We start from the raw sequence: 26,718 nt of genomic DNA on the forward strand, positions 1-26,718 counted from the left end.
TGCCGTAAGGTAGCGACGTCGCGACTCTGCCGTGCGACGCGAGAGTCGGCGGAGGGCGGCTATGGCGCCCCGGCGGCCCGCGAAGAGGCTCGTCACCGCTCTCTGCCGCGCCTTCTCGGGCCGTGGCTGTCAGCTCGCCCCCAAGCGCGGCGCCGAACGCAGGGATGCGGCGCCGAGCCGGGTGAGTGAGGTTCCTGGAGAGGCCGGGCCGCGCCCCCCAGGGACGCCTGTCGTAGCGTCCCCCGCGTCGGCGGAGCTCCCCAGGAGCGGGGTCGCTGAGCCGTCGCGAGCCGGGCGCCCGGTGGTCCGCCGCGCGGACACAGGCGGCGGGAGAGTGGGGCAGTCCCGAGCCTCCGAGGCTCCTGCGTCGCCGCCACCCTGGGGCTCTTGACAGAACTTCTGTCAAGTCGGGGCAGAGTCCGCTAGCAAGTTGATTTGTACCGTATTTCTTGTCGAGGATAACTAGTCTCTATGGTTAAAGAGCTCTTGATATGCATAGTGTGTGTGCGCGCCAGCGCGTTTGACTTCGTTGAGATTATTAGTGCTTTTCTTCAAGTGGTGGCAAACTTTACTATCGTATTTCGTAGGACCATTCAACACGTTGAACGGTTCTAGTTTGGAAACGGTGTGTGCATATATGCCTGTTCCTGACCAAAGGTCCCCAAAGATGAATATCTGCAGCGGCAAGGACTGGCAAGCAGTTTTTAGAAGTTGCCCGGCTCTGGGGAAGAATGTTTTTGTTTGAGGGAACCCTAGACCTTCATTCCAGCTGTCATATGAAAATATGGACTAACGGCGTGGAATTGGCTGCAGATAGAAAGTTTAAACCAAGTTAAATCCAAATACTAACAGTTCATTTGCCAACAGGCTAAGGAGGGAGGCTGGAAAGCATCCTTTAAACCATCCTTGCTGCTGCTGCTGCCGCTGCTAAGTCGTTTCAGTCGTGTCCGACTCTGTGCGACCCCATAGACGGCAGCCCACCAGGCTCGCCGGTCCTTGGGATTCTCCAGGCAAGAACACTGGAGTGGTTTGCCATTTCCTTCTCCAGTTCATGAAAGTGAAAAGTGAAAGTGAAGTCACTCAGTCGTGTCTGACTCCTAGCAACCCCATGGCCTGAGGTCCACCAGGCTCCATGGGATTTTCCAGGCAAGAGTGCCGGAGTGGGGTGCCATTGGATTAAAAAGAGCCTGTTAATTCCAAAGCGTGCCTGCCTGTTAGCAGGGCAGCTGGTCACTGGGACCCCAAGCCTCTGGCTCAGTTCCCTGATTCAGTGGCCACACCCCTCACTTCTATTCCTAGAACATAAAATGCACCCAGCATCCCACTCTTTGGACAGAGAGATACTCAACAGGTATCTGAAAATGCTCTGGGAGGGCAGACAGCTGCCCGCAGGGCGAGGACTTAGCCCAGCTTATTTTGTGAACAAGTGCTGGAAAAAAGAAGAGCGCCCAAACGGGTTTCTCCACTGGCTCCCAACCTTTTGTTAAAGTAGTCTTCCCGTGGGTCTGCTCCTAGAGACGCGCTCTGCCTTGCGTCCGGGTGGCAGCTGGTGCACACCTGTCAGACTGCTGCACCTGTGAAAGCGATGGTGCTGAAAGGGGAGCAGCTGACCCATGAGTCACACCTTCCCAGTTCTAGCCTTCTGACTTGTGTTTTTCTTGGGATGTGTTCCCCATTATGCGAGGTATTGGCTGGGACATTAAAGAACAGTTCCTTCCTCAGGGAAATGTGTAATTCCTGTGTGTTTGGCCTCATCTTTCTATGCTTCCTGAGCACACGGCCAGTTCTCTGGGTAATTCAGTTCCTGCAGCCCAGAGAGATTGTTGATTTTAAATATGAGGTCTTCTTAGAAGTCACACGCTGTAAATCTTTTTTTTTTTTTTTAATCTAAAGAGATATATTTTAATCCTGTATTTCTACTTCATTCTATGTATTTTTTTATTCTTTGTTCTTCACTTGAGTTAAGGAGGTCTGCTTTTAGAACCTACACGATTTATTTACCTCTCTAATCTCTAGCTACCAGTTTGTTTGTTTGTTATTAATTGACTAATGTGTTTGACTGCATCAGGTCCTAGCGGCTTAGTTGCTCCATGGCCTGTGGGGTTTTAGTTCCCTGACTGGGGACTGAACCTGTGTTCCCTGCATTGCAAGGTGGATTCTTAGTCACTGGACCACCAGGGAAGTCCCTGGATTTTTTGTTTTGTTTTTAAATTGCGTTTCCTTATTGGCTGTGCCGCGTCTTGTTGCAGTGCGGGCTTTGCTCTAGTTGCAGCAAGCGGAGGATACTCTCTAGGTGGCAGGGCTGCTCACTGCCGAGGCTTCTCTTGATGCGGAGCGTGGCCTCCAGAGCACGGGCTCAATGGTTGTGGCCCACGGGTGTGGTTCCACGGCACGTGGGATCTTCCCAGATCAGGGATGGAACCCATCTCGCCTGCGTTGGCAGGAGGATTCTTGAGCACTGAGCCACCAGGAAAGCCCCAGACTACCAGCTTTTTAAAAATTATCATTATTATTATTTTTTGGCTGCACAGCACATCTGGTGAGATATCCGTTACCTGGACAGGGATTAAACCTGGGGCCTCAGTAGTGAAAACGTAGAGTCCTAACCATTGGACTGCCAGGGAATTCTCTACCAGATTTTCGTAGAAAAACATTATAGAACTTAGTGTTAAGCACCACTTGTCCTTCCAAATCCAACTTAAACTCAGTTGTCAGGTCACATGTTCTCTAGCTGTGTCATACTTGCTTATTCTTTATCTTTGTTGTTTATATCATTGTTTTACACCTTTGCCTGCATGTTTGGAATCATCTGGAAGACTAAAAAGTACTGGGACCCTTCCCCGGAGAGTCTCATGTGGTTGGTCTGGGATGCAGCCTGGGCATCAGGATATTTACTTATTTTCCCCATTTCTCTAGTTGTTCCCCCCCAGTTTTGTTAAGATAGAGCATCAGGATTCTTTTTTAAATTTTAATTTGTTTTTTAATTGGAGGAGAATTGCTTTACAACGTTGTGTTGCTTTCTGCCAAACGACGTGAACCAGCCATAAGTATTCATACACTCCCTCCCTCCCGAGCCTCCCTCCCCTCTCCGTTTCCCACCCCTCTAGATTATCATGGAGCGCCAGGCTGGGCTCCCTTAAAACATCAGGATTCTTGGGTTCAAATCTAATAAGTTCACAAGTTAGAGAACCACGGCTACATGTTATATGCAGTAGTATTTGCTTATAGTCTGAATTTCATTGACATTTATACTTACAGTTAACATTTCTCAAGGATTTGCATGCACTGTTCTGAAAGCTTTGCATATTTTAATTAAACCTCACAATTCTGTTCAGTAGGTTCTTTGATCATCCCTATTTACAGATGAGATTGAATAATTCAGTTCAGTTTAGTTGTTCAGTCGTGTCTGACTCTTTGCGACCCCATGGACTGCAGCATTGCAGGTCTCCCTGTCCATCACCAACTCCCAGAGTTTACTCAAACTCATGTCCATCAAGTCGGTGATGCCATCCAACCATCTCATCCTCTGTCGTCCCCTTCTCCTGCCTTCAATCTTTGCCAACATCAGGGTCTTTTCAGATGAGTCAGTTCTTCACATCAGGTGGCCAAAGTATTGGAGTTTCAGCTTCAGCATGAAATTCATGTTCCAATGAATATTCAGGACTGATTTCTTTTAGGATGGACTGGTAGGATCTCCTTGCAATCCAAGAGACTCTTAAGAGTCTTCTCCAACACCAAAGTTCAAAAGCATCAATTCTTCGGCGCTCAGCTTTCTTTACAGTCCAACTCTCACCTTCATAGATGACTACTGGAAAAACCATAGCTTTGACTAGATGGACCTTTGTTGGCAAAGTAATGTCTCTGCTTTTTAATATGCTGTCTAGGTTGGTCACAGCTTTTCTTCCAAGGAGCAAGCATCTTTTAATTTCATGGGTGCAGTCACTATCTACAGTGATTTTGGAGCCCAAAAATAAAGTCTGACACTGTTTCCACTGTTTCCCCATCTATTTGCCATGAAGTGATGGGACCAGATTCCATGATCTTAGTTTTCTGAATGTTGAGTTTTCAGCCAGTTTTTCACTCTCCTCTTTCACTTTCATCAAGAGGCTCTTTAGTTCTTCTTCGCTTTCTGCCATAAGTTTGGTGTCATCTGCATATCTGAGGTTATTGATATTTCTCCCGGCAGTTTTTATTCCAGCTTGTGCTTCATCCAGCCCAGCGTTTCTCATGATGTACTCTGCATATAAGTTAAATATTGAGTAATTACTTTTCAGTAATTACTTACTTTTACAGTAAGATTGAATAATTTTTTCAAGATCATAATGCTTGCACATAGGAATATGTATGTTTTAGTTCCTTTATTTAAAGGAAGATGAATTAAAATATTTCTTGTAGTAGTTTTTAGATGAACAAGAGCAAAGAAGCAGGCCCCCAGCAGAGAGAGGTATGCTTACCGATGACAGGGAGTGGGAACTGCCGATGTCACACTTTGTGATCCGTTTTCGTCAAGGAGACTGGTCCCCAGGACTTCCCTGGTGGTCCAGTGGTTAAGAATCTGCCTGCCAGTTCAGAGGATGTGGGTTCCATCCCTGGTTCAGGAGGACCCCAGATGCCGAGCCCGTGCCCAGAGCCCGTGCCCCGAAACTAGAGAGTGGCCTCCTCTTGCTGCAGCTGGAGAAAGCCCAGGTGTGGCAGCGAAGACCCAGTGCAGCCAAAAACAAAGCAGACGGAGCTCCAAACTTCCCAAGGTTAGATTTGGAGTAAACTTCATGGGAAGAAGGTGAAACTTGGGATACATGGGGAACTGGTGAGAAAGCAAGTCATTGACTATTAAGGTTAACGTGGATATTTCTAGTATTTAAAAGACTTTCAATAAATAGTTGGAAAACAAAGCTGAGGTGGGAGGACTTTCAAAACCACATAGTTTAACTCTCTTACCATGAAGGTGAGAAGATTGGGATCTGGAGAGGTAAAGTGACTTGCCTGGTATCACAGAGTCAGGACTGAAGCCAAGGCTGGCCCACTCTTACTCCAGGGTTCTAATGTTTCCAAATGCTTTTTCCTCACCTGTTGATATGATCATGTGAGTTCCCCTTGTTCTGTTAATGCAGAAAATTATGTTGATTTGTTGGGTTTCTCTTTTTTTTGTTACTAATGGGAAATTTAAAATGTGCAAAGATAGAAGAATATGCATCTTCTCTGGTGGCTCAGTGGTAAAGAATCTGCCTGCAGTGCAGGAGACCTGGTTTTGATTCCTGGTGAGAAGGGATCAGAGATCAGGGATCCCTTGAGAAGATCCCCTGGTGGAGGGCAACCCACTCTAGTATTCTGGCCTGGAGAATCCCATGGACGGAGGAGCCTGGCAGATGGCAGTCCATAGGGTTGCACAGAGTCGGACATGACTGAAGTGATTAAGCAGCAGCAGCAGCAGAATATGAAGAATTGCTCTGTATCCAGTACCTTGCTTCTGCAGTTATCCAGTCATGGCTGTTTATTTCATCCTTACCCCCATCCAGTCCCCACTTCCAGATAATTTTATGGCAAATAGCAGACATCATATTTCATTTGTAAGTACTTCAGTATATATCATTAAAAGATATGAATATATATAAAACTTAATACCATTGTCACACCTAAAACATTACAATAATTCCTAATCCCAGCAAATTTTGAATGTTCAAGTTTGTCTTAGAAATATCAGAAATGTTTCCTTTTACAGTTTGCTTGTGTCAGGATCCAAATTAGGTCTACACACTATGATTGGTTAATATCCTTTTAGCTGTCTTTTAATCTGTAGGGTTTGCCTCTATGCCCTTCCATTAACAGTTTTTTTTTTAAATTATTTATTTGGCTGCTCCAGGTCTTAGTTGCTGCATGTGAACTCCTAGTTGAGGCATGTGGGATGTAGTTCCCTGACCAGGGATTGAACCCGAGTCCCCTGCATTGGGAGCTCGGAGTCTCAGCCACTGGACCACCAGAGAGGTCCTCCCTTTCCTTTTTCCAAGCAGTTTATCTGAGGGGCTCAGGGGAGTGTATCCTTTGGATTTTGCCGACTGCCTTCCCACGGTGTAATAAACTGTGTGTCTCTTTTAAAGAGACGTCTGTTCCAGAGCCGTGACTTCGTGCAGGTTTGACCTCTTTATTTTCAGAAGGCTACTTCATCGGTGACTGATTTTCTGATATTAGACCCGCCTTGCGCCCCCAGCGTAAACCCAGCTTGGTTGCTGTGCGCTGGCCCTTCTGTGTACTGCTGAATTTGGAGTGCTGATTCGTCTAGCTTCCATCTGCAGTGGAAGGCTCCAACCCTCTAAAAGGTTTTCAGTTCCCACCCAGAGGAGTGAGGACTCCAGGCCAGGAAACACAGGAAGGCACACTGAATCTCGCCAGTGTGTGTTCCTTTCAGTATTGCCTGTTGATGTCCCCAGTGGCTGGCTGTGAAATACTAACTCCGAGAAGCTTTGTGTTGTGTGCAGGCACTTCTGGGAAGGAGGGCGCCCTGCTCCAAGTCCCGGCTTCTAGAAGGCGAGGTCCGGGGTAGGAGTGTGCTGGCCAAGCTCAGGAGCCTGCTGTGATGCAGAGGGGTGGAGAGCCAGGCTGCGCCCGCAGAGCTGGACAAGACGACGCCGGCGTGGGGCTGCTGGGCTTGGCAGTTTACGACTAGAGAAAAAGCTGGAAGGTTCACCTCCACCCCACCCCCCACTCATGAGAGCGCCGTGTGACCAGTCAGAACAGGTGGGTCTGGCGGTTCTCGCACGCCTTCCCACGCACACCCCTGCCACCCCGAGCCTCAGGAAGCTGGGCATTGTGTGCTTTTGCTGTGAGAACCGTAAATTACGGTAATTATTCAAACCTCAAAGGGATTCTTTGTTTTTCTCCCCGAAGCTGCTCCGTCTCCTCCCTTTTAAATAGCAGTTCTTGGGGGAACAAAGACAGAATGGATGTTTATAGGGGAGAGCAGAGGAACTACTTCCACCATAATTGAAGATACGATCTCTCAAATTATAATGGAAAACTGAGAATGCTTGAAGGAGTCGGTTCACAGAGTTCACATATAAACTGTAAAGCAGTTTATCAGCAATAACTCAGAGATGCCTAGGGACGGTCACCGACACGCCCGCACCTCTGTGACCTGCTTCATCACGTGTGGGCAGCTTGGGCTGGCTTCTTGAACATTTCTTCATAGGGAACCTGTCGGGACAGGTGGGGTACGGTTCTGCAAGGTAACTGTGAACCGTTAGGGTGGAACCTGCGCCCTGCCCGCCCCGCCACCCCCTGCGCCCCCGCCCCCGTCTGCCTGCCGCTGGCAGGGCTGGCTCCTCCCAGGGCTGCTCTGCAGCCTCCCCGGGCTGCTTGAGGGGGAAGGGAGCCCCCAGCCTGCGGGGGTAGTTCACAGCGCGGGGCCCAGGTCTGGCTCTGCCTCCGCTCACTGGGCCCCTTTGTGGGAATTGCCCTCAGTTTCTGAGAACACCTGAGTATCACAGATGCAAAAGCTGTGTGGGAAAAGTCCAGAAATACTTGCATAAAAATAGTTTTGCTTTTTTTTTTTTAAAGGGCTTTTTTAAAAGGAAAGGAAAATGTAACCATATATTGTTCTTAGAATAACGAATAAACCATTAGAGATCTGCACTGCAGTCCCGCCTTTGCTGAAAAGGGCTCTTAAGACAGTCTCGCATCAAGTCGGGGTGTTTCGCCCCTGCTGGTGGGGCACACAGTCTCCGTCTGAGGGGCAGATGCGGATGCCTTTCTGCCTGTCGGGGGCCCTGTTCCTTCCACACACGAAGAATGAGTTCAGTGCCTTCATGGGGACTGGCTGGGCCTTCATGTGAAACTCTCCCCTCTGGCTGTGCCTCTTTATGGCTCAGCTTTGCTTCCCAGTGACACCAAGAGAAGAACCAAACGAAAGAAAGAATGGTCACAGGTAAAGACGTCTTGAGTCTGCAAGAACAAATGAACGCAGAGTGAAACAGCCTTGCCGAGCTAGTCTGGTGTGGCGTGCGCACTGGCCGCGCGGAGGTGACGGCTTGTGCCTAGACGTGCCCCATCTCCCTCTGCCCCTTGCCAGCAGTGGTCAGCCTGGCTTTCCCCTCCCCGCAGCTCTGACCTGCCCACCAGCGCCTGGGCCGCCCCAGACCTCCACCTTGCCTAAGCTGTCCTCCAGAGCACACAGCCGGTCCATGCTTCTGCGTTTGCGCTGTGCAGCCTGGGGAGTGCCCCGGAGAACCCGCAGTTGTGTAAGGAGCAGCCTGGTGGCGGCGGCTTCCGGCTGGCTCAGCTGCTCACCGCCTGGGGCTCCTCACCGGGGACCGCCGGGCCTAGTTACATTGGTTGGATGTCTCTCCACCGGGCCTTTATACAAATCAGGCTTTTTGAAGGTGAAAGGGTTTCTCTGCGTTAAGCGTAGAGCAAAGGAACAGAAAAGATTTTTAGCAGCTGGGAAGAGCATCCCTCCACACGTACCTGTGCCTCCAGAGGATGCAGTTCCTGCCTCCGTGGGCTTGCTGTCCAGTGGGAGAGGGCTGTTTCCTCACCTCCCGGGGCCTCAAGACACACTAGGGATGCACCCCAGAACGGACCCTGAGGCCTGTGGAGGGCGGAGGTCCGAAGTCGGCCCTGTGATCATGAAAGGAAGTTCCGTTCGGAGCGGAGGAAGGATAGGTGGGCAGGCCTGGCTGCTAGACCCGGCTGAGGATTTTAGACTTCGTCCTGACGGGGGTGAGGGGGTCACTGAAGGATTTGAAAGGAAGGGCTGGCTCAGGTAGGGTGGGTGCTGCGGAGAGGTTGCTCTGGCTGCAGTCTGGAGAGTTGGTGGCTGTGGGGACCTGCAGCCTGGAGGTAGTTGGCGCTGCTCACGCTGCTGGCTGAGCTCGGAGCTGGAGCTGTCTGCCTGTGCCCTGGGCCTGGAGCCACCGCCGCGGGAGGAAGTTGGTGCAGCTGCAACTGTTTCAGTCCCCACCGGGCCTGGTGTGAGGATGCCAGAGTTAAGTGTTGCTTGAGCCTGGATTTCATAAGCTTATTCCCTGAGCCACAAAGAAGGAGGCTTCTCCAAAGATAGCGTTTGACTCCATTTAACTTTCATCCACTTCAGGCTCTTACTGCTTCTGCAGCTGTGAGAAAAACTCATCTTAATAAAAATGTTTGCATCAATCATGAAATCAGCATGAAATGGGTAGAAGGTTTTAGTTCTAGCAGCTTCATTCTCCAAAAATCTGAAGATGATTAAAAAAAAAAGTATCGGAGGTGTTAGAACCTGCTAAGATTTAATATTCATTGCTCAGAAATGAGGCTAATGGGACAGAATTATTCATTGTATTTTTATTTATTTATTTGGCCATGCCATGGGGCATGTGGGATCCTAGTTCCCCATCAGTGATTGAACCCGGGCCCCCTGCACTGGCAGCGTGGCGTCTTAGCCACTGAACCGCCAGGAACGTCTTAAGCTCCATTACTTCTGGGTCAATTTTGGTGAATTTTAGGCAGTATTCCACTTGTCATCAAATCTTTAATTTGTTACTCAATAATATCTTCTTTTCAGTGATTGAACATTTTCTGTCAATCTTTTTTCCCCATTCAAAAGCTATTTTTTTTAACCTAAAATGGCTGTCTGGGGAGGCCTTACAAATAGCTGTGAAAAGAAGAGAAGCGAAAAGCAAAGGAGAAAAGGAAAGATATAAACATCTGAATGCAGAATTCCGAAGAATAACAAGAAGAGATAAGAAAGCCTTCTTCAGCGATCAGTGCAAAGAAATAGAGGAAAACAACAGAATGGGAAAGACTAGGGATATCTTCAAGAAAATCAGAGATACCAAAGGAACATCTCATGCAAAGATGAGCTCTATAAAGGACAGAAATGGTATGGACCTAACAGAAGCAGAAGATATTAAGAAGAGATGGCAAGAATACACAGAAGAACTGTACAAAAAAAGATCTTCACGACCCAGATAATCATGATGGCGTGATCACTGACCAAGAGCCAGACATCCTGGAATGTGAAGTCAAGTGGGCCTTAGAAAGCATCACTATGAACAAAGCTAGTGGAGGTGATGGAATTCCAGTTGAGCTATTCCAAATCCTGAAAGATGATGCTGTGAAAGTGCTGCACTCAATATGCCAGCAAATGTGGAAAACTCAGCAGTGGCCACAGGACTGGAAAAAGTCAGTTTTCACTCCAATCCCAAAGAAAGGCAATGCCAAAGAATGCTCAAACTACCGCACAATTGCACTCATCTCACACGCTAGTAAAGTAATGCTCAAAATTCTCCAAGCCAGGCTTCAGCAGTATGTGAACCGTGAACTTCCTGATGTTCAAGCTGGTTTTAGAAAAGGCAGAGGAACCAGATATCAAATTGCCAACATCTGCTGGATCATGGAAAAAGCAAGAGAGTTCCAGAAAAACATCTATTTCTGCTTTATTGACTATGCCAAAGCCTTTGACTGTGTGGATCACAATAAACTGGAAAATTCTGAAAGAGATGGGAATACCAGACCACCTGATCTACCTCTTGAGAAATTTGTATGCAGGTCAGGAAGCAACAGTTAGAACTGGACATGGAACAACAGACTGGTTCCAATTAGGAAAAGGAGTTCGTCAAGGCTGTATATTGTCACCCTGTTTATTTAACTTATATGCAGAGTACATCATGAGAAACGCTGGACTGGAAGAAACACAAACTGGAATCAAGATTGCCGGGAGAAATATCAATAACCTCAGATATGCAGATGACACCACCCTTATGGCAGAAAGTGAAGAGGAACTAAAAAGCCTCTTGATGAACGTGAAAGTGGAGAGTGAAAAAGTTGGCTTAAAGCTCAACATTCAGAAAACGAAGATCATGGCATCCGGTCCCACCACTTCATGGGAAATAGATGGGGAAACATTGGAAACATTGTCAGACTTTATTTTTCTGGGCTCCGAAATCACTGCAGATGGTGACTGCAGCCATGAAATTAAAAGACGCTTACTCCTTGGAAGAAAAGTTATGACCAACCTAGATAGCATGTTCAAAAGCAGAGACATTACTTTGCCAACAAAGGTCCGTCTAGTCAAGGCTATGGTTTTTCCTGTGGTCATGTATGGATGTGAGAGTTGGACTGTGAAGAAGGCTGAGTGCCGAAGAATTGATGCTTTTGAACTGTGGTGTTGGAGAAGACTCTTGAGAGTTCCTTGGACTGCAAGGAGATCCAACCAGTCCATTCTGAAGGAGATCAGCCCTGGGATTTCTTTGGAAGGAATGATGCTGAAGCTGAAACTCCCATACTTTGGTTATCTCATGCGAAGAGTTGACTCATTGGAAAAGCCTCTGATGCTGGGAGGGATTGGGGGCAGGAGGAGAAGGGGACGACAGAGGATGAGATGGCTGGATGGCATCACTGACTCGATGGACGTGAGTCTCAGTGAACTCCTGGAGTTGGTGATGGACAGGGAGACCTGGCGTGCTGCGATTCATGGGGTCGCAAAGAGTCAGACACGACTGAGCGACTGATCTGATCTGAATCTGTCAAGGGTCCTTAAAATTTTTGAAAGTTTTTTAAAAAGATACTTTTCTAGAAAACTTTGAAGGTCTGAGGGAACCCTATATGCTTTTCGAGATTTCCTGCTCATTCACTTACTTTAGACTCAAAATAATCTTCTGAATAGTAAGCATTCAGATGCTGACCTGAACCTACCACAGGTTCTAATGAAACATTATGAACGCCAGCGCCGTCCTAATGCTGTGTTCGCAGATGTGAGGAAGAGCTTTTCGCATGAGCAGGTGACCCTGGGTATTTCATAACTGGACCTGCTGAACCCTGGGGAGTGATGGCGGAGCAGATGTAACCTCCTGCAGCGTTCTCTGTGGTCTGAAGTGTTCGTGCTGAGTGACTGCACCAAGCCTTGTAACCCACTTCCGACCAAACCTGATGCTATCCTGGTTGTGTTTTAGCTCTTCCTGTTTTTGGGCTGCTTGGGAATTTAGACGATTTAGGAAGGTCATAGCTTCCGAGGCGAGTAGGATGCCGGCTGGTGGTGCTGTGTTTAGCTGTCTGCTTCAGTCAGTGCCAAGTTCTCAGGATGCTTGGTGTGGGTTGGTGGCGATTAGTGGAGGCCATGCAAGCGAAAACTGCCAGTGTTTCCTAAACAGTGACTTGGTTTCCTTTCTCAGTCTCCGCTTGGTGCTTTAGCTGTCGGGGTGAGTCTAGGGACCTAAGAGATGGTCAGGCCGCTCCATGGACGGAAGGCTGAGCTCCCCTGGCCTCGCCCTTCTCCTGTGCTGCTCCTGCCAAGGGGGCCGTTGCAGGACACACGGCTGCCCTGGTGAGCTGCGCTAGTCTGTGAAAGTATTAGGTATTAAACCCATGTTTCTCAAGTTAAATGATCAGTAAGCTGCTTACCGATAGAAAAAAAGCTGCTTTATCTTCAAGTTTACAAACCCTGCGTCTCTATCTTTAGTGAGTGGTGAAAGTGAAGGACTGAAATATCCTGAATAAAATGCCTGCTAAATGCAAAAGAACTGTTAGTCATGTTCAGTATACTAATTTTTTCTCCTTGTAAGTTTTACCACTCTTTTTATTGCCTGAGGTGTAGTTGATTTATTTTTTAAAAAGATGTGTTTTAATTTTTTTTTTTGGCTGAACTGCTTCGTTACTTTGCACAGGCTGTCTCTCGTTGCAGTGAGCGGCCTCTCCGCACTGCAGTGCCCGCTCCTCTTGTGAAGCTCGGCTCCAGCGTGCGGACGCAGCAGTCGTGGCACCTGGGCTGAGCTGCCCCTCGGCATGTGGCGTCCTCCCAGACCAGGGGTGGAACCCGTGTCCCCTGCATGGGCAGGCGGGTGCTTAGCCAGGGGACCATCAGGAAAGTGCCAAGAGATTTCCAAATTTACTGTTATTTTTCCCCATGAATTATGATTACATTGATTTTTGATCAGCAAGTGGAAAGCTAGTCTTTTGATTACTTAGCTGATTTTTTAAAATATCAGGTTTACTGAAGTCCAGTTCACATATAATAAAATTTACTACTGACAAACACATTGACCACAATTCAAGGTACTGATCACCTTCACCACCCCCAGAAAATCCCTTTGTGGTCACCCTCTTCCTCCACGCCAGCAGCTCTTTCTTGAGATGCTTCGGCGATAGACTCAGCAGCGCGCGGCCTCGGGTGCCTCTGAGAGCCGCCCGCGCTGCCTGTGGTCCCCTCTCGAGTGGCCTCTGCCCCACCACCGCGCTGCGCTGTGTCCCCCCCATCAGCGGAAAGGCATTGGGCCATTTGCAGATTTTGACAGTTATACGTAAAGCTGCTTTAAACGGTCACATCTAGGTTTAGCGTGAGCCTGTGCACTCGTGCGCCTTGGGTGAGCAACGTGGGAAGGGGCGGCTGGGTCGCACGTTAAGAGCTGTTTGCTTTTATAACCGGGGCGGGCTTCCCCGCAGTGCGGTGCTGTTGCCACAAGCAGTGCTGAGGAGCTTGATTGTTTACATTCTTCACAGCTCTTGTTTTGGCAGGGTTTATTTTTTAATAGCCATATTAATAGGTGTGGAGTGCTATCTCATTGTGGTGTTGATTTGCATTTCCCTATTGACTCATGACGAAGAAGGCAGTGGCACCCCACTCCAGTACTCTTCCTTGGAAAGTCCCATGGACGGAGGAGCCTGGTGGGCTGCAGGCCATGGGGTCGCTAAGAGTCAGACATGACTGAGCGACTTCCCTTTCACTTTTCACTTTCATGCATTGGAGAAGGAAATGGCAACCCACTCCAGTGTTCTTGCCTGGAGAATCCCAGGGACGGGGGAGCCTGGTGGGCTGCTGTCTATGGGGTCGTACCGAGTCGGACACAACTAAAGCGACTTAGCAGCAGTAGCAGAAGCATTGACTCATGATGTTGAGCATTTTTTTTTATATGCTTGTTTGCCATCTTTATATCTTCCTGGGAAGTTTTAAGATATTATGCCCTTTTTTAAATTGGGTTGTATGTTTTCTTATTATGGAGTTTTGAGACATCTTTGTATATTCTAGAAACAAGTCCTTTTACGGATTTGCGTGTATATTCTCCCAGCCTGTGGCTTGTCTTTTGATTTTCCTAATAGTATCTTTAGGAGAAGAGACGATTTTAATTTTGGTGAAAGTTATTTCTTTCTTGTTTTGTGGATTGTGCTTTTGGTGTTGTATGTGAGAAATCTTTGCCTAATCTTAAGGGTGTAGAATTTTTACTGTGTTTTTGGAATTTTATGGATTACATTTTACATTTTAGGTCTTTGATCTGTCTTGTGTTAATTTTTGTGTATGGTATAAAGCACAGGTTGACACTTTTTTTTTTTTGGTCTGAGGATGTCAATTATTCCCGTACCATTGTTGAACATGTTTGGTATCATTGTTGTTCGGTCACTGAGTCACGTCTGACTCTTTGTGCCCTCATGGACTGCAGCATACCAGACTTCCCTGTCCATCACCATCTCCCAGAGTTTGCTCAAACTCATACCCATTGAGTCAGTGATGCCATCCAACCATCTTATCTTCTTTTGCCCCCTTCTCCTTCTGCCCTCAGTCTTTCCCAGCATCAGGGTCTTTTTCCAGTGAGTTGACTCTTCACATTAGATGGCTGAAGTATTGTAGCTTCAGCATTAACCTAAAGGTTAGTTTCCTTTAGGATTGACTTGTTTGATCTCCTGGCAGTCCAAGGACTCGAAAGTCTTCTCCAGGACCACAGTTGGAAAGCATCAATTCTTCGGTGTTCAGCCTTGTTGATGGTCCAACTCTCATGTCCATACATGACTACTGGAAAAACCATAGCTTTAATTATACAGACCTTGTTGCCAAAGTGATGTCTCTGCTTTTTAATATGCTGTCTAGGTTTGTCACAGCTTTTCTTCCAAGGAGCAAGTATTTTTTAATTTCATAGCTATAGTCACTATGCCAAAGCCTTTGTGTGGATCACAACAAACTGTGGAAAATTCTTCAATAGATGGGAATACCAGACCACCTGACCTGCTTCCTGAGAAATCTGTGTGCAGGTCAAGAAGCAACAGTTAAAACTGTGCATGGAACAATAGACTTGTTCCAAATTGGGAAAGGAGTATGTCAAGGCTATATATTGTCACTCTGCTTATTTAACTTATATGCAGAGTACATCATGCAAAATGCCGGGCTGAGTGAAGCACAAGCTGAAATCAAGATTGCCAGGAGAAATATCAATAACCTCAGATATGCAGGCGACACCACCTTATGGCAGAAAGTGAAGAACTAAAGAGCCTCTTGATGAAAGTGAAAGAGGAGAGTGAAAAACTGGCTGAAAACTCAACATTCAGAAAACGAAGATCATGGCGTCCCATCACTTCATGGGAAACAGATGGGGGAACAGTGGAAATGGTGAGAGATTTTATTTTCTTGGGCTCCAAAATCACTGCAGATGGTGACTGCAGCCATGAAATTAAAAGATGCTTACTCCTTGGAAGAAAAGCTGTGACCAACCTAGACAGCATATTAAAAAGCAGAGACATTACTTTGCCAACAAAGGTCCGTCTAGTTAAAGCTTTGGTTTTTCCAGTAGTCATGTATGGATGTGAGAGTTGGACTATAAAGAAAGCTGAACGCCGAAGAATTGATGCTTTTGGACTGTGATGTTGGAAAACTCTTGATTGAGAATCCCTTGGACTGCAAGGAGATCCAACCACTCAATCCTACAGGAAATCAGTCCTGAATATTCATTGGAAGGACTGATGCTGAAGCTGAAACTCCAATACTTTGGCTACCTGATGCGAAGAACTGACTCATTGGAAAAGACTGATGCTAGGAAAGGTTGAAGGCAGGAGGAGAAGGGGATGACAGAGAATGAGATGGTTGGATGGGATCACTGACACTATGGACATGAATTTTAGTAAGCTCCTGGAGTTGGTGATGGACAGACAGGGAAGCCTGGCGTGTTTTAGTCCATGGGGTCGCAAAGAGTCAGATGCAACTGAGCCACTGAACTGAACGGTTTGTGTTAATGCTGTTTATTATAGTTCTTTTAATTTGGATATCTCTGGCACATAGTCCTAAAAAGAGGAAGCTAACAAGGGTCTTTAATAAATCTGGACTGTTCGTTTTATAATATGTTATATAATACTAGAGATTCATTTAGTTGTATATTAACCTCACGCTTTTTGTTGAAGGTCTCAAGATTCTGCCCTCCAAGAAAATCTCGCCATGATTGGATAGGACCTCCGGATAAATATTCAAACCTTCGACCTATTCACTTTTATATCCCTGAAAATGAGTCACCGTTGGAACAAAAGCTAAGAGAACTGAGACAAGAAACACAAGAATGGAACCAACAGTTCTGGGCAGACCAGAATTTGACTTTTCATAAGGTATGTTTAGGTTTCAGGTCAGAATGAGCAATAATACAGTTGACCACTTGGGGGCGCTGGGTCTTTAGTATCTGCTCTGCCTTTTAGTTACTTGGCAGCTTCTCAGTCCCTCCCCTCCCTACATATAGGTGTGTATATCAGTTTAAAATCAGTATGTAACTGTAGAGAAGAAACATTGGTCCTTCAAAGACTCACAGGTCTTGAGGCTCTCCAGGAACTAAAGAGAGTGAGTAGCAGGGCCCGGGCTAGAGTTGCGGACGCCCGTGTATACACGCCTGTGTGTGTGTTTATGGCAACAAGGGGGTCTGGGCTGCGCTGTCACTCTTCCTGAGAATTCGGAATTCTTAACAGCGCGCTCGTCAGTAAGCTCCGTGAGAAAGAAGTCTAACTGCTCTAATCCAGAAGGAAGACTGAGGCGGTGTGTGTTTTACCCATTTGGGCAGGCTAAGTCAAACGGAGTGTATTTATCTTCTGTGGATTTCTAAAAAACAGTGTCTCCCTAGGTTTATTAAAGCTCTCATTTTTAAATCCTCTCTCAAGCACGGAACTTTTAACTAAGTTGAGATGTTTTAAAATGGGCTTTGAGATGGACTGCTTCTCAGGAAACCCACATCCAGACTTCTCCAGAGTGCTGAGAGCTTGTCCTAGCCAAGGAAAACAGACGAAGAAAGGGAGTTCTGATAGCTGTCTTCTTTTAGGAAAAAGAAGAATTTGTTCACTCAAGACTCAAAGCCAAAGGCCTGGATCTGAGAACTGCATCAGGTTAGTCTGTTCTTTTTCTGCTCTCCTCTGCTGGAGCAGCTGTGCGGGAAGGTGAAGAAGAAAGGCTGCTGCAGGCTTCCGTGGCAGACTGCAAGGGGCGCCGGTCGGACCGCTGGCCGAGGAACCAAGATCCTGCTTGTCTCTGCACAGCCAAGAAAGGAAGCCAGGGGCCTGGGGGATGTTGAATGAAGCAGTGAAAGCTCAGGGGACGAGTCAGGTTCCGTGGGGCAGGCAAGTTCTCGGTGGGACGTGTGTCCGTCCTCCCCACATTCCCTCTTCTCCCTCTGGGCGAGGTCAGCCCTCTCATCATTCTGGGTCCTTCCAGTCGATGACCTCTTGCTGACCTTTGGACTTCCATCCCGAGGTCCCGTGACTTCAGCAGCCTCTCTCTTTCCTGCCCTGGCCTCTCCCCCTCGATCCTTGACGGCAGTTCCTGGTCCCACCAGCTGTGAGCTGGAGGCCGCGGGGTCACCCTGGAAGCCTCTCCCCACCCTGTGGTCTGTCCCCCAGTTTGCCTCTGGCCGTTGCTCAGCACCATTGCTGCCCCCTGTCTGGGAAACCCGGCTGTAGTTCAGGCCCTCGGTAACTCTGCTCAGTGCAGGACCTTCCTGATTGGCTCCCTGGCCCCCCGTCTTGGAATCAGGGGTCTTCAAGCTTTCTGTAAAGAGCTGTAAATGGTTGAGTCTTTCCTGGCCATGAGGCTCTCTCCCTCAACTACTCAACCCTGCTGTTGGTCTGTGAAAGCAGCTGTGGAAAATACATAAATTAATGGGCATGAACTCGCCCCAATAAAGCTTTGTTTACAAGACCAGGTGTAGGCCAGGCTTGGCCTACAGGCTGTAGTGTAGCCCCTCATGCCTGAAATCCATTCTTTGCAGTAGCCAGACTCTTCTACAAAAACCAGCTTTGACAGCTGCCCCTCAGCTTGTTTAGGCATTTAGATTTCCTGTGGCGGCAGGACAGCCACGCCCCTCCATGTGATTGGAGCTGGCCCGGCCCCTGCCGGTCTCGCCCCTCCCCAGGCTGCGCCTGGTATGCTGGGCACAGGCTGCACTCGGCTCCCCTGCCTGCCCTGCTGGCCTTTCTTTGTGGATGGAGAGTCTCGTGCTCAAAATAACCTTTCGTCGTTTTCTCCAGCTGTTGATGTTAGACCTGAGTGACGTTTTATACTGGTGCTTAAGCAGATGTCTCCTGCTCAACATTCTGATGGGAAACCTGAAACCACTGGCCCTAAAGCCAGGTCTGTGTTGGGCTGGAGCACCATCACTGCCTGCGCACTGCAGCCTTGCCGGTGTGCGTTAGGATCTGGGGCTGGGGAGGGTGGAGCAGCCCCCGTGCTGGGCTCGGCTGTGTGCCGTCTGCTGCACGGGCCCATCGGGGTCTAGGAGGGCAGGAGCCAGCCAGAGTGCGGTGTCCCGGCGGGTTTTGTTTGTTTGCTGGGCAATAAATACATTTTTAATTAATTTATTTGGTTGCCTCAGGATCGTCGCTGTGGCACGAGGGGTCTTCTGATCCTGTGCACAGGCTTCTCTTTGGCTGTGGTGCGTGAGCTTATTAGTTGCTCCTTGGCATGTGGGTCTTAGTTCCCAGACCAGGGGTCAGACCTGCATCCACTGCATTGGCAAGCGGGGTCTCAACCGCTGGCCGACCAGGGAGGTCCCCAGCGATACATATTTTAATCTTTGTTTTATTTTTTATGATGGCAATCTTCAAGTTTCTTTTTTATCTCACATTGCACACTCCCATTGACTCCCTCCCAGTGTGAGGCCAGGGCGGGGGCTCTCTTCCCAAAGCCTGAAACGACAGTCCCGATTCCAGGACTGCCCTGCCATCTGCATGTGTTTTCTGCAGTTTCCTGCAGTGGCTCCGTGAGTGGGTACTGTTAGTTACTGGTATTCTCCGGAAGGACTGGTGCTGAAGCTGGAGCTCCGGTGCTTTGGGCACCAGATGCAAAGAGCCAACTCATTGGGAAAGACCCTGATGCTGGGAAAGATTGAGGGCAGGGGGAGAAGGGGACGACAGAGGATGAGATGGTTGGACAGCATCACCAACTCCATGGACATGAGTTTGAGCAAACTGGGAGATGGTGAAGGGCAGGGGAGCCTGGTGTGCCGTAGTCCAAGGGGTCGCACAGAGTCGGACACGACTGACCGACTGAACAGCAACTACTGTTACTTTTACCATTTTGTGGAGGCGGTGCCTGGGGGCAAGCTGTTTGACCTCAGTCACACGGTGAGCGAGTGGAGGGGCCCAGGTGCTGTCCTGGAGAACGGGTCCCAGGCCACGGCCTCGAGCCCTCTCCCACAGACGGGGAAGTTGTTGTTACTATTGTGGGTTCCTACTGACGTTGTGACTGAGTATTGAAAGATGGGCCTTAATTAGATTTCAGACTAGTTTGTAAGAAAACAGGAAGGAATGTACTGAAGCAAGGGTTCAGGAGGGGAGCTGCCTGCTGTGTCAGCTGTTTAGACAGCTGCCAGCTTGCAGTGGGGGAAGCGCGGTGTATGTGAGGGTAACAGCTGTGCCGCCCCCTTGGGCCAGAACCCGAGTGTGCGATGCCTGAGTGCAGGGGCCCACAGAACCCGGGGAAGAGGCGGTTTGTGTAATAAATGATGGTGGAGAAAGGAAGTGCTTTTAGCCCAAAAGGATCGGTGTAGATTCATGCTCCCTATAATTCGAATATATTCCAAATGTATCAGGTTAGTTGTTAAGAATCAGTTGTTCCTGGAGTAAAAAGTTAAGTGCAGCACTCCCAACTGTAGAGAGTCTAACAGGATAAAAGTGAGCCTTCATTACTGGAGTGGTGGTGAGTCCCTGCGCTCGCCGGTAAAGGCAGGGGATTCTAGAAGGTCAGAACCGACACTGTCTCGCTTGGGTAGCATTCACCGTGGTCTCTCCTTCTGGAAAGGAGAGTTTGCTCAGGAGACAGGGAAGTGCTCAGACCCGGGTGCAGGCCGCACTGGCCCAGGTCCCCCACTTCTCGTGGGCACTCCGCTCTGCCCCCTGCTTTGGCCTTCTCTTGCTGTGAACGGGCTTTCCCTCCCAAGTCCGAGGAAGTCGCCAGCCCGAGGCTCCTCCCAGGCCGCGTTCTGTCCAGTGAGCGCGGCAGCCCCTCACACGGTGCCCAGCAGGCCCGAGGGCCAGGCAGGCAGAGGGTCCCGCGTCCCGGAGACATGTTAGCAGTGGGCAGCAGGCTGGGGGCATTTGTAGCAGAGATGGGGAGGCAGTCTGGACTCTATGAAATGAAGCCGTAACAAATTCGTAGGAGTAACGGGCACCTACGGATGAAGAATGTAACTCCAAGAAAAAATTTGCTCAAATTCCATATTTTGCAATGTGTGTTAAACCAGCAGCCAGGCCTCATTTGACGCTTAACTGAACCCAAGGTGAAGATGTTTTCCCAGCTCCCTTCCAGAAGGATTCAGCTGCTTGAAGAACTCCTATGCCAGGAGGCAGGGAAATTATGGCCACAGAATATCTAAGAGTTTACCCTGAAGAAAGGGTTCTCCGTGTGCCACGCAGCATTATCTCTCAGAGCCAACAGTGGGGAGCGTCTGCGCCGTGCCCTGCTAAGTCGCTTTGGTCATGTCCGAGTCTTGCGACTGCAGCCCACCAGGCTCCTCTGTCCATGGGATTGTGCAGGCAAGAATCCACGAGAGTGGGTTGCTGTGCCCTCCTCCAAGGGATCTTCCTGACCCAGGGACTGAACCCAGTGGCTCCCACATTGTAGGTGGATTCTTCACCACCTGAGCCAGCAGGGAAGCGTCTGATAATTCTAGATTAGATAAGGCCGTGGGGGCCCACTGGCTCTAGACGTTCGCTGGAATGTTCCTCAGCAGTAGAGAAAGACTGTTGACTTAATTTCAAGTGCAAAAAGCAGAATACCATGACTTCATCTCTGCCTGTCCCCAGATTGACCCTCGTTTGTCGGGCAGATGTGGGAGCACTCTCGCCCCTGGCTCCTTTCACTGCTGGCGTGTTTGTGCAGGTGTGGGGGGTGCCAGCAGAACAGAGTCACCCATCAGCTGGTGTCTATGAAGCGCCTGCCGAGCTCTCGGGGGACGTGTAATGAAGTAGATTGTCCCACCTCGGTCTTCATTTTACCAGTTCAGTGTCACGTTGCAGTGTTGACAGGCTTGGAATCCAAAACACTCAGCAGTTACGGCGCATCTGCTTTACACTGAGCGTCATCCGGGAACCTTTGGGCAGGACCCCAAACTCGACCAGTAGCTGAAGGTGGCACCCTGCCTGTCCTTAGCACCCTGGGGCTCCTGCTCCTCTGCCAGCAGCGGCAATGGGTGCACCCCTGTTTCTGGCCCGGCTTGCCTGCCTCATCGCCATGACTCAGTTTGTCTCAAAGCAGCCTTATGAGGTGTGCTCTGGTGATCTGGGTGCTGGAGACGGGAGACGCCACAGGCCGGCCGTGGGCCAGTGAGGGTCAGAACCCCGTTCCAGGGAGCTGCCACCTGCTCTGCCCGAACGGCGCCGCCCTCCTCTCCGCTCCTCCCGTCCTGGCAGTGGCTGGGGACGCTGGAGGAGGGTGCCCACTCGCCTCTCCTGGAGGACTGCCAGGGCCCCACCTCCTGAAGCTGCCAGCCCTGTGCTCCTGCCTTGCCTGCCCCTCCCTCGGGGCTCCCCACTCGCTGTCTGCAGACCCTCATTTGCTCTGCCTGGGCCTCTCCCCTTTCTCTGCCCTGTGGGATCCTCTTCATCCTTCAAGACCCAGCTTGATGGTCACCTTCCCTGGAGCCTTCAGCTTCCCTCTCCTCCTGGGTTGGCTGTTCCCCCTCTTGCCCTGGTTAGCATCCATCCATTGGTTGACTTCCAGTATTTGTCCAACACCTGCCACATCCAGGCTAGTCTGGGGACTGGTGGGGACAAGAGAGCCATGGCCCCGCCTTTGTGGGGCTGGTTTCCTTGGGAGGGGGAGGGTGCCCCGTGCAGTGAATGCGCTCTGCACTCCCGGGTCGTTGACCCCTGGAGGAGAGGGAAGCCGGGAGGGCAGACGGAGTGGGCGTTTCCACAGGGGCCTGGGGGAAGCCTCTCCTGGGGGAGGCTGGGGGAGGAGCTTCTAGATGGAGGTTTTGAGGAGCAGCAGGGGCCTGGGTCAGAGGAGCAAGGACTTCACGCAGGCAGGGGGTGTCCAGGTGGCACGCGGGCCGCTCGTCAGGCTGGCGGGGACGTGGCCCCTGTCTCCTGTCTGGGGACGGCCATGATCGTGCTGTGTGCTCTGTGTTTGCCTGTGTGCTCTGTGTTTGCCTGTGTGCTCTGTGTTTGCCTGTGTGCTCTGTGTGTGCCTGTGTGCTCTGTGTTTGCCTGTGTGCTCTGTGTGTGCCTGTGTGCTGTGTGGGCACAGCGCTGGCCACATCCCTCCTGTTTCTGTAAAGCTGTGCCTGGGGGTTGCCTTCCCGATTCTGTCTCTGTCTCCCCCAAATCCTGGTGGGCTGGAAGCGTCAGCGTCGCTCTGGAGATGGCGTCCGCTGGGGGCGGGTGGACTCACCCTCTGCGTGGGTGTGCGCTGCAGGGCAGGAGCGTGGGCCTCCTAAGCCGGAGTGCCCCTCCCGCGCGGTCTCCTTCCTGCACCCGAGCCCCTGTCTGCTGGGCCGCCCCGTGTCACAGGAGCTCTACTGCGCGCCCCGGCAGGCTGTGGCCCCTGTGTTGCGTGGCCTTGCACGTCTGGTGAGCGTGTGGGGGGCAGGGGGATTCCTGAGAGTAGGCGCCACACTGGGCATCTCCTCCCGTGAGGTGACCAGAGTCTAATGATAGAGAAAGATAGTTTTTCCTCCCTAAGTCTTTTTTCAATCACTGAGATATAATCCACATACCATAGGATGCACACTCTGAAGTGTACAGCTCAGTAGTGTTAGTACTGACAAGACTGTACACCCATCACCACCGTCTCATCTCCGAGAAGAAAGTCTGTGCCCATTGGCCGTCGTTCCCAGCTGCCTCCTCCCACTAACCCCCGGCAGCCACCACTCTACTTCTGTCTCCATGGATTTATCTCTTCTGGACATTTCCAGATAAATGGCATCCTATACAGGCATCCCTTATTTGTACTTTGAAGATGCTGTGCTGTTTTTTTTTTTTTTACAAATTAGATGTTTTATAGAGCAAGTCCATTGGCATAACTTTTCCAACAGCGTTATTTTGTGATTACGTTTTGTGTGTTAAGAGAGAATGCCACTGCACGCATAGTGGACCGCAGCGTGGTGTAAACGTGCCTCTGACAGAAGGCTCGTTTGGCCATGTGTGTCTCGGTCGCAGCACCCAGGGGCCTCACTGCGGCAGACAGACCTAGCTGTGGCTCAGGAGCTTAGCCGTTCCTCGGCTCGTGGACTCTTGGTTCCCCGACCAGGGACCGAGCCCTCACCCCCAGCACTGCAAGGCCAATTCTTAACCCCTGGACCACCGGGAAGTCCCTAGAATTGTTTTAATTTTATTTTCAAATTGTTTATCCCACATGTATCAGAATACAGTTGATGTCTGTATATTGATGTGTATCCGGCAGCCCTGCTGAACTCACCCGTTATCTCCAATAGTTGTTTGTAGAACCTTCCCCTTGGGTCTAAACGTTTCAGTTGTGTTTAACTTTCAGGTCAGAAAGCAACATTGAATGCAGAAGAAATGGCTGAGTTTTACAAGGAATTTTTAAGTAAAAATTTCCAGAAGCACATGTATTATAACAGGTGGGTGTCTACTTTTTTCCTGAAAATCTGAAAATCACATCCATGTTGGCAAGGATTGTTTTGCTACCTGAATTTAACATTCTTGTCTGTGTTAAAAGTAGACGTTGCTATCAGCTTGGTTTTTGTCCTTTTAAATAAAGTGGCCGGCTCACAGTCACTGCGTGGCTGCCCCTTGCGGCGTGCACCGCACGTAGGCTGTGGGTTCTGCCCCGCTTTCACTGCCGGAGAGCAGAGCGCAGCCCGGGGCGGGGCAGCCGGAGGGGTCACGGCATCTCGTGTTTGAAAGTGGGGGGCTCGGAGCCCAGCGGGGCAGGGAGAGCAGCCCAGCAGGCAACACCAGGGGCTCCCGCAGGCCAGAGATGAAGCCGTTTCAGCCGTGCGAGGATGACGGCTGTTGACAGAGAAGGAGCAGTGGAGTCAGACAGGGACCATTTTCCTGACGCAATAATAGATCTGGGCACAATTGCCCGCGACTGCCGAAGGCACTGGGCAGCAAGGCTGACGGGGACTCCGCCGTGGCTGGGCCTGGCTGGCGGCGCCCGGTCTCCCGGGGCCTCTTCATGCCGTGAGGGGCGAGGCCGTGGCTTGTGTGCGAGGCTGTGAGACGCGGGGAGGCCCCCAGCAGCGCCTGTGAGGTCCTCAGCCGCGTGGGGGCTGCCCTCGGCCCGGCCCCCGGGTCTGACGCCAGCTTACGGGAAGGAGACGAAAGGGCGTGTGCGGAGAGGGCGGTTCACAGGCCGTGCCTCAGTGAGGGCTTGAGGACACAGCTCCCAGATCTGGAGGTGTACCAGACAGCTGTTGCGGTTTCAGCAAGTAACTGGGACTGAGAAAAGTGAACGAGGAGCGGGGGACTGTTACAGAGTAAGAGAGCCTTCATCCAGGCAAACCGCCTATACGGAGATGCCCCTTTCTGACAGAGGAAACCCAGCCATGGCTGTGCACGAGGCGGTGTTAATGCGCAGTGACTGTGATGCTAAGGTGTTGTTCACTGTATCAGACGGAGCAATGGTAGTGCGGCCCTGGGTGTTTAAGAAGCATTTGACGACACACAGTAACACATGTTCCCAGGTAGGGTGACAGGATATGGTCTGAGATTTGCTCTGCATTCCTGGAGCAGTGACCATGCCAAATGGGCGGGTGGGGCAGGGCCTGGAGAGTGGGCTGATGGTCGAGGCTGGAGGAGCTCTTGAGTGGCGCTTGAACGGAAAGCCCGGTCCCGCAGCGCCCAGAGGCTGTTGCGGACGCTGTCCTGTGTCACCCTGAACTAGATGAACTATTCAGTCAAGCCAGGTTTCCCTGGACCTTTGATTTCTGGCGTGAACATAGCAGGCTGGCGTCTTGCTTCCTCTCGGGCCAGCTCGGTGTGTTGCCTGCGGCCCTCCAAATAGAGAGAGGCGTAGAGAGCGGGTCGGGCAGCATTGGAGCCTGAGCGCCCCCTCCCCCTGGACTCACCTCCTCCTTCCCTGCTTTCTTTAAGGGAACAGGGAGAGCTTGGTCTGTCTTCTCCTCTGCACTTTATCCGTCGGGCTGTCTGTGCTGCAGTGGAATCTGGCTTTCCCTTAACAACATAGGAACTTTCGTCTCCATGAGATACCAGTTTTCTTTTTCCTAGAAGCCTTTGTTATTTATTCTGGGTGTTGCTTCCCATTTGTCACGTCACTTGTGGAGAGGGATTTCTGTCTGGTCCTGTGAGGGCTCCAGGAAGCTAGCATTTTCGCCTCTTGCCTTTAAGCCCTTGGGTCTCTGTGTCTTCCATGCTGAGACCCAGTCCTCGGAGTCCTCTGCGGGCTGGCAGTTCCACGTTCCCTCATTGGCTCATCTGGACGAAAAGCATTGGCCCTTGTTGCATTCTGCTTCCAAGGGCTCAGCACTGGGAGTCTGGAATGTGCGTCTTCCATTGTGGAAACCTGCCAAGTGCTGCCCATTCAGCTGCTGACAACGTGGTGAATTTGCAAGTTCCGACATGTTCTGTAGAGTAACTCACAGGCGAGTGTGCCTGTGACTGCCTGTGACTCCATCCTAGTATTTTATTTCAATGAGAAGCTTTAGAGACACAAGTTACCCAAAAGTCCAGATCACCTAGAAAAAGAAGATATGGAACTTGATGATGTTGGCATTTGCGACAAGCTAGTGTCTCAGGATGGAGTGCTTGTGGCGTGTGCGTCTTATGCAAATAAGGGGCCAGAGCCAGGAGGGTCCCCGCCGCTCCTACGGAGCCTCCAGTCCTGTTGCTAAGCGCTCACGCCCCCATCACTCTGTGCTGTGTTTCCTGGAGAATGCCATGGGGCTCTGGGGGCTTCAAGGCTTCTGAAGGCTCTTTTGGAGCTTCTAGCAAAAACAGAGGAGGGTTGCAGCCGCCTCCAGGAGTGGGAAAGGGGGCCACTGGGCACATCAGCCTGATGAAAGCCCAGGTGCAAGGAGAGCAGGCTCTTGTGGACAGTTGAGCTTTAGTGAGGACGGGAGAAGGCAGAGCTGGTGTGGCAGGGCGGAGGCGGAGGCAGTCCAGATGCCTGGCTGCTGGCCTCTGGTCCTGGGCGCGACTCACCTGCGCTCATCTTGTTCCCCTGTAGGGACTGGTACAAGCGTAATTTTGCCATCACCTTCTTCATGGGAAAAGTGGCCCTGGAGAGGATTTGGAACAAGCTGAGACCGAAACAAAAGAAGACCAGCAGTTAGGAGCCCACCCTCACCCATCCAGCCGGTTCCTCGTCTGAGGTTCCTCGAGAAGCAGCTGCCTCTGGGACTCGTTTCACAAGGGTGCTGAAGCCTGTGGGTGCAGGGCAGGCTGGAGAACACGGGTTCTGGTACGGACGCCGAGGCCCACGTGACTCTGTCCTGACTGCGAATTCCGCGCTGGCTCTTGGCCATTGATGTGATAGCAAATAAAACGCAAGCACTGTCTTCTGAGTTTTTGAATTACACCAGTTTGAAAGAGAGGGCTTCC

General features: G+C 50.3%; 1 protein-coding gene across 1 annotated transcript; it reads left to right on the forward strand.

The window, feature by feature from the left end:
• COA8 (cytochrome c oxidase assembly factor 8) lies at nt 1–26,675 on the forward strand. The gene is made up of 5 exons (XM_070358046.1): nt 1–181; nt 16,126–16,323; nt 17,022–17,085; nt 23,684–23,774; nt 26,345–26,675. Exons 1-5 carry the CDS (start codon nt 62–64, stop codon nt 26,448–26,450), a joined length of 579 nt encoding a protein of 192 aa, XP_070214147.1. The 5' UTR covers nt 1–61; the 3' UTR covers nt 26,451–26,675.
• The last annotated feature ends 43 nt before the right edge of the window (nt 26,676–26,718 follow it).

This window comes from Bos mutus, chromosome 21 (genome assembly GCF_027580195.1).
Source record: "Bos mutus isolate GX-2022 chromosome 21, NWIPB_WYAK_1.1, whole genome shotgun sequence".
Taxonomy (NCBI): Eukaryota; Metazoa; Chordata; class Mammalia; order Artiodactyla; family Bovidae; genus Bos; species Bos mutus.

Coding starts and splice junctions, on each gene's coding strand:
- COA8 (XM_070358046.1), top strand. CDS start 62: ATGGCGCCCCGGCGGCCCGCGAAGAGGCTCGTCACCGCTCTCTGCCGC. Junction 16,324..17,021: donor AGAATTTGACTTTTCATAAG/GTATGTTTAGGT, acceptor GTCTTCTTTTAG/GAAAAAGAAGAATTTGTTCA. Junction 17,086..23,683: donor GGATCTGAGAACTGCATCAG/GTTAGTCTGTTC, acceptor TTTAACTTTCAG/GTCAGAAAGCAACATTGAAT.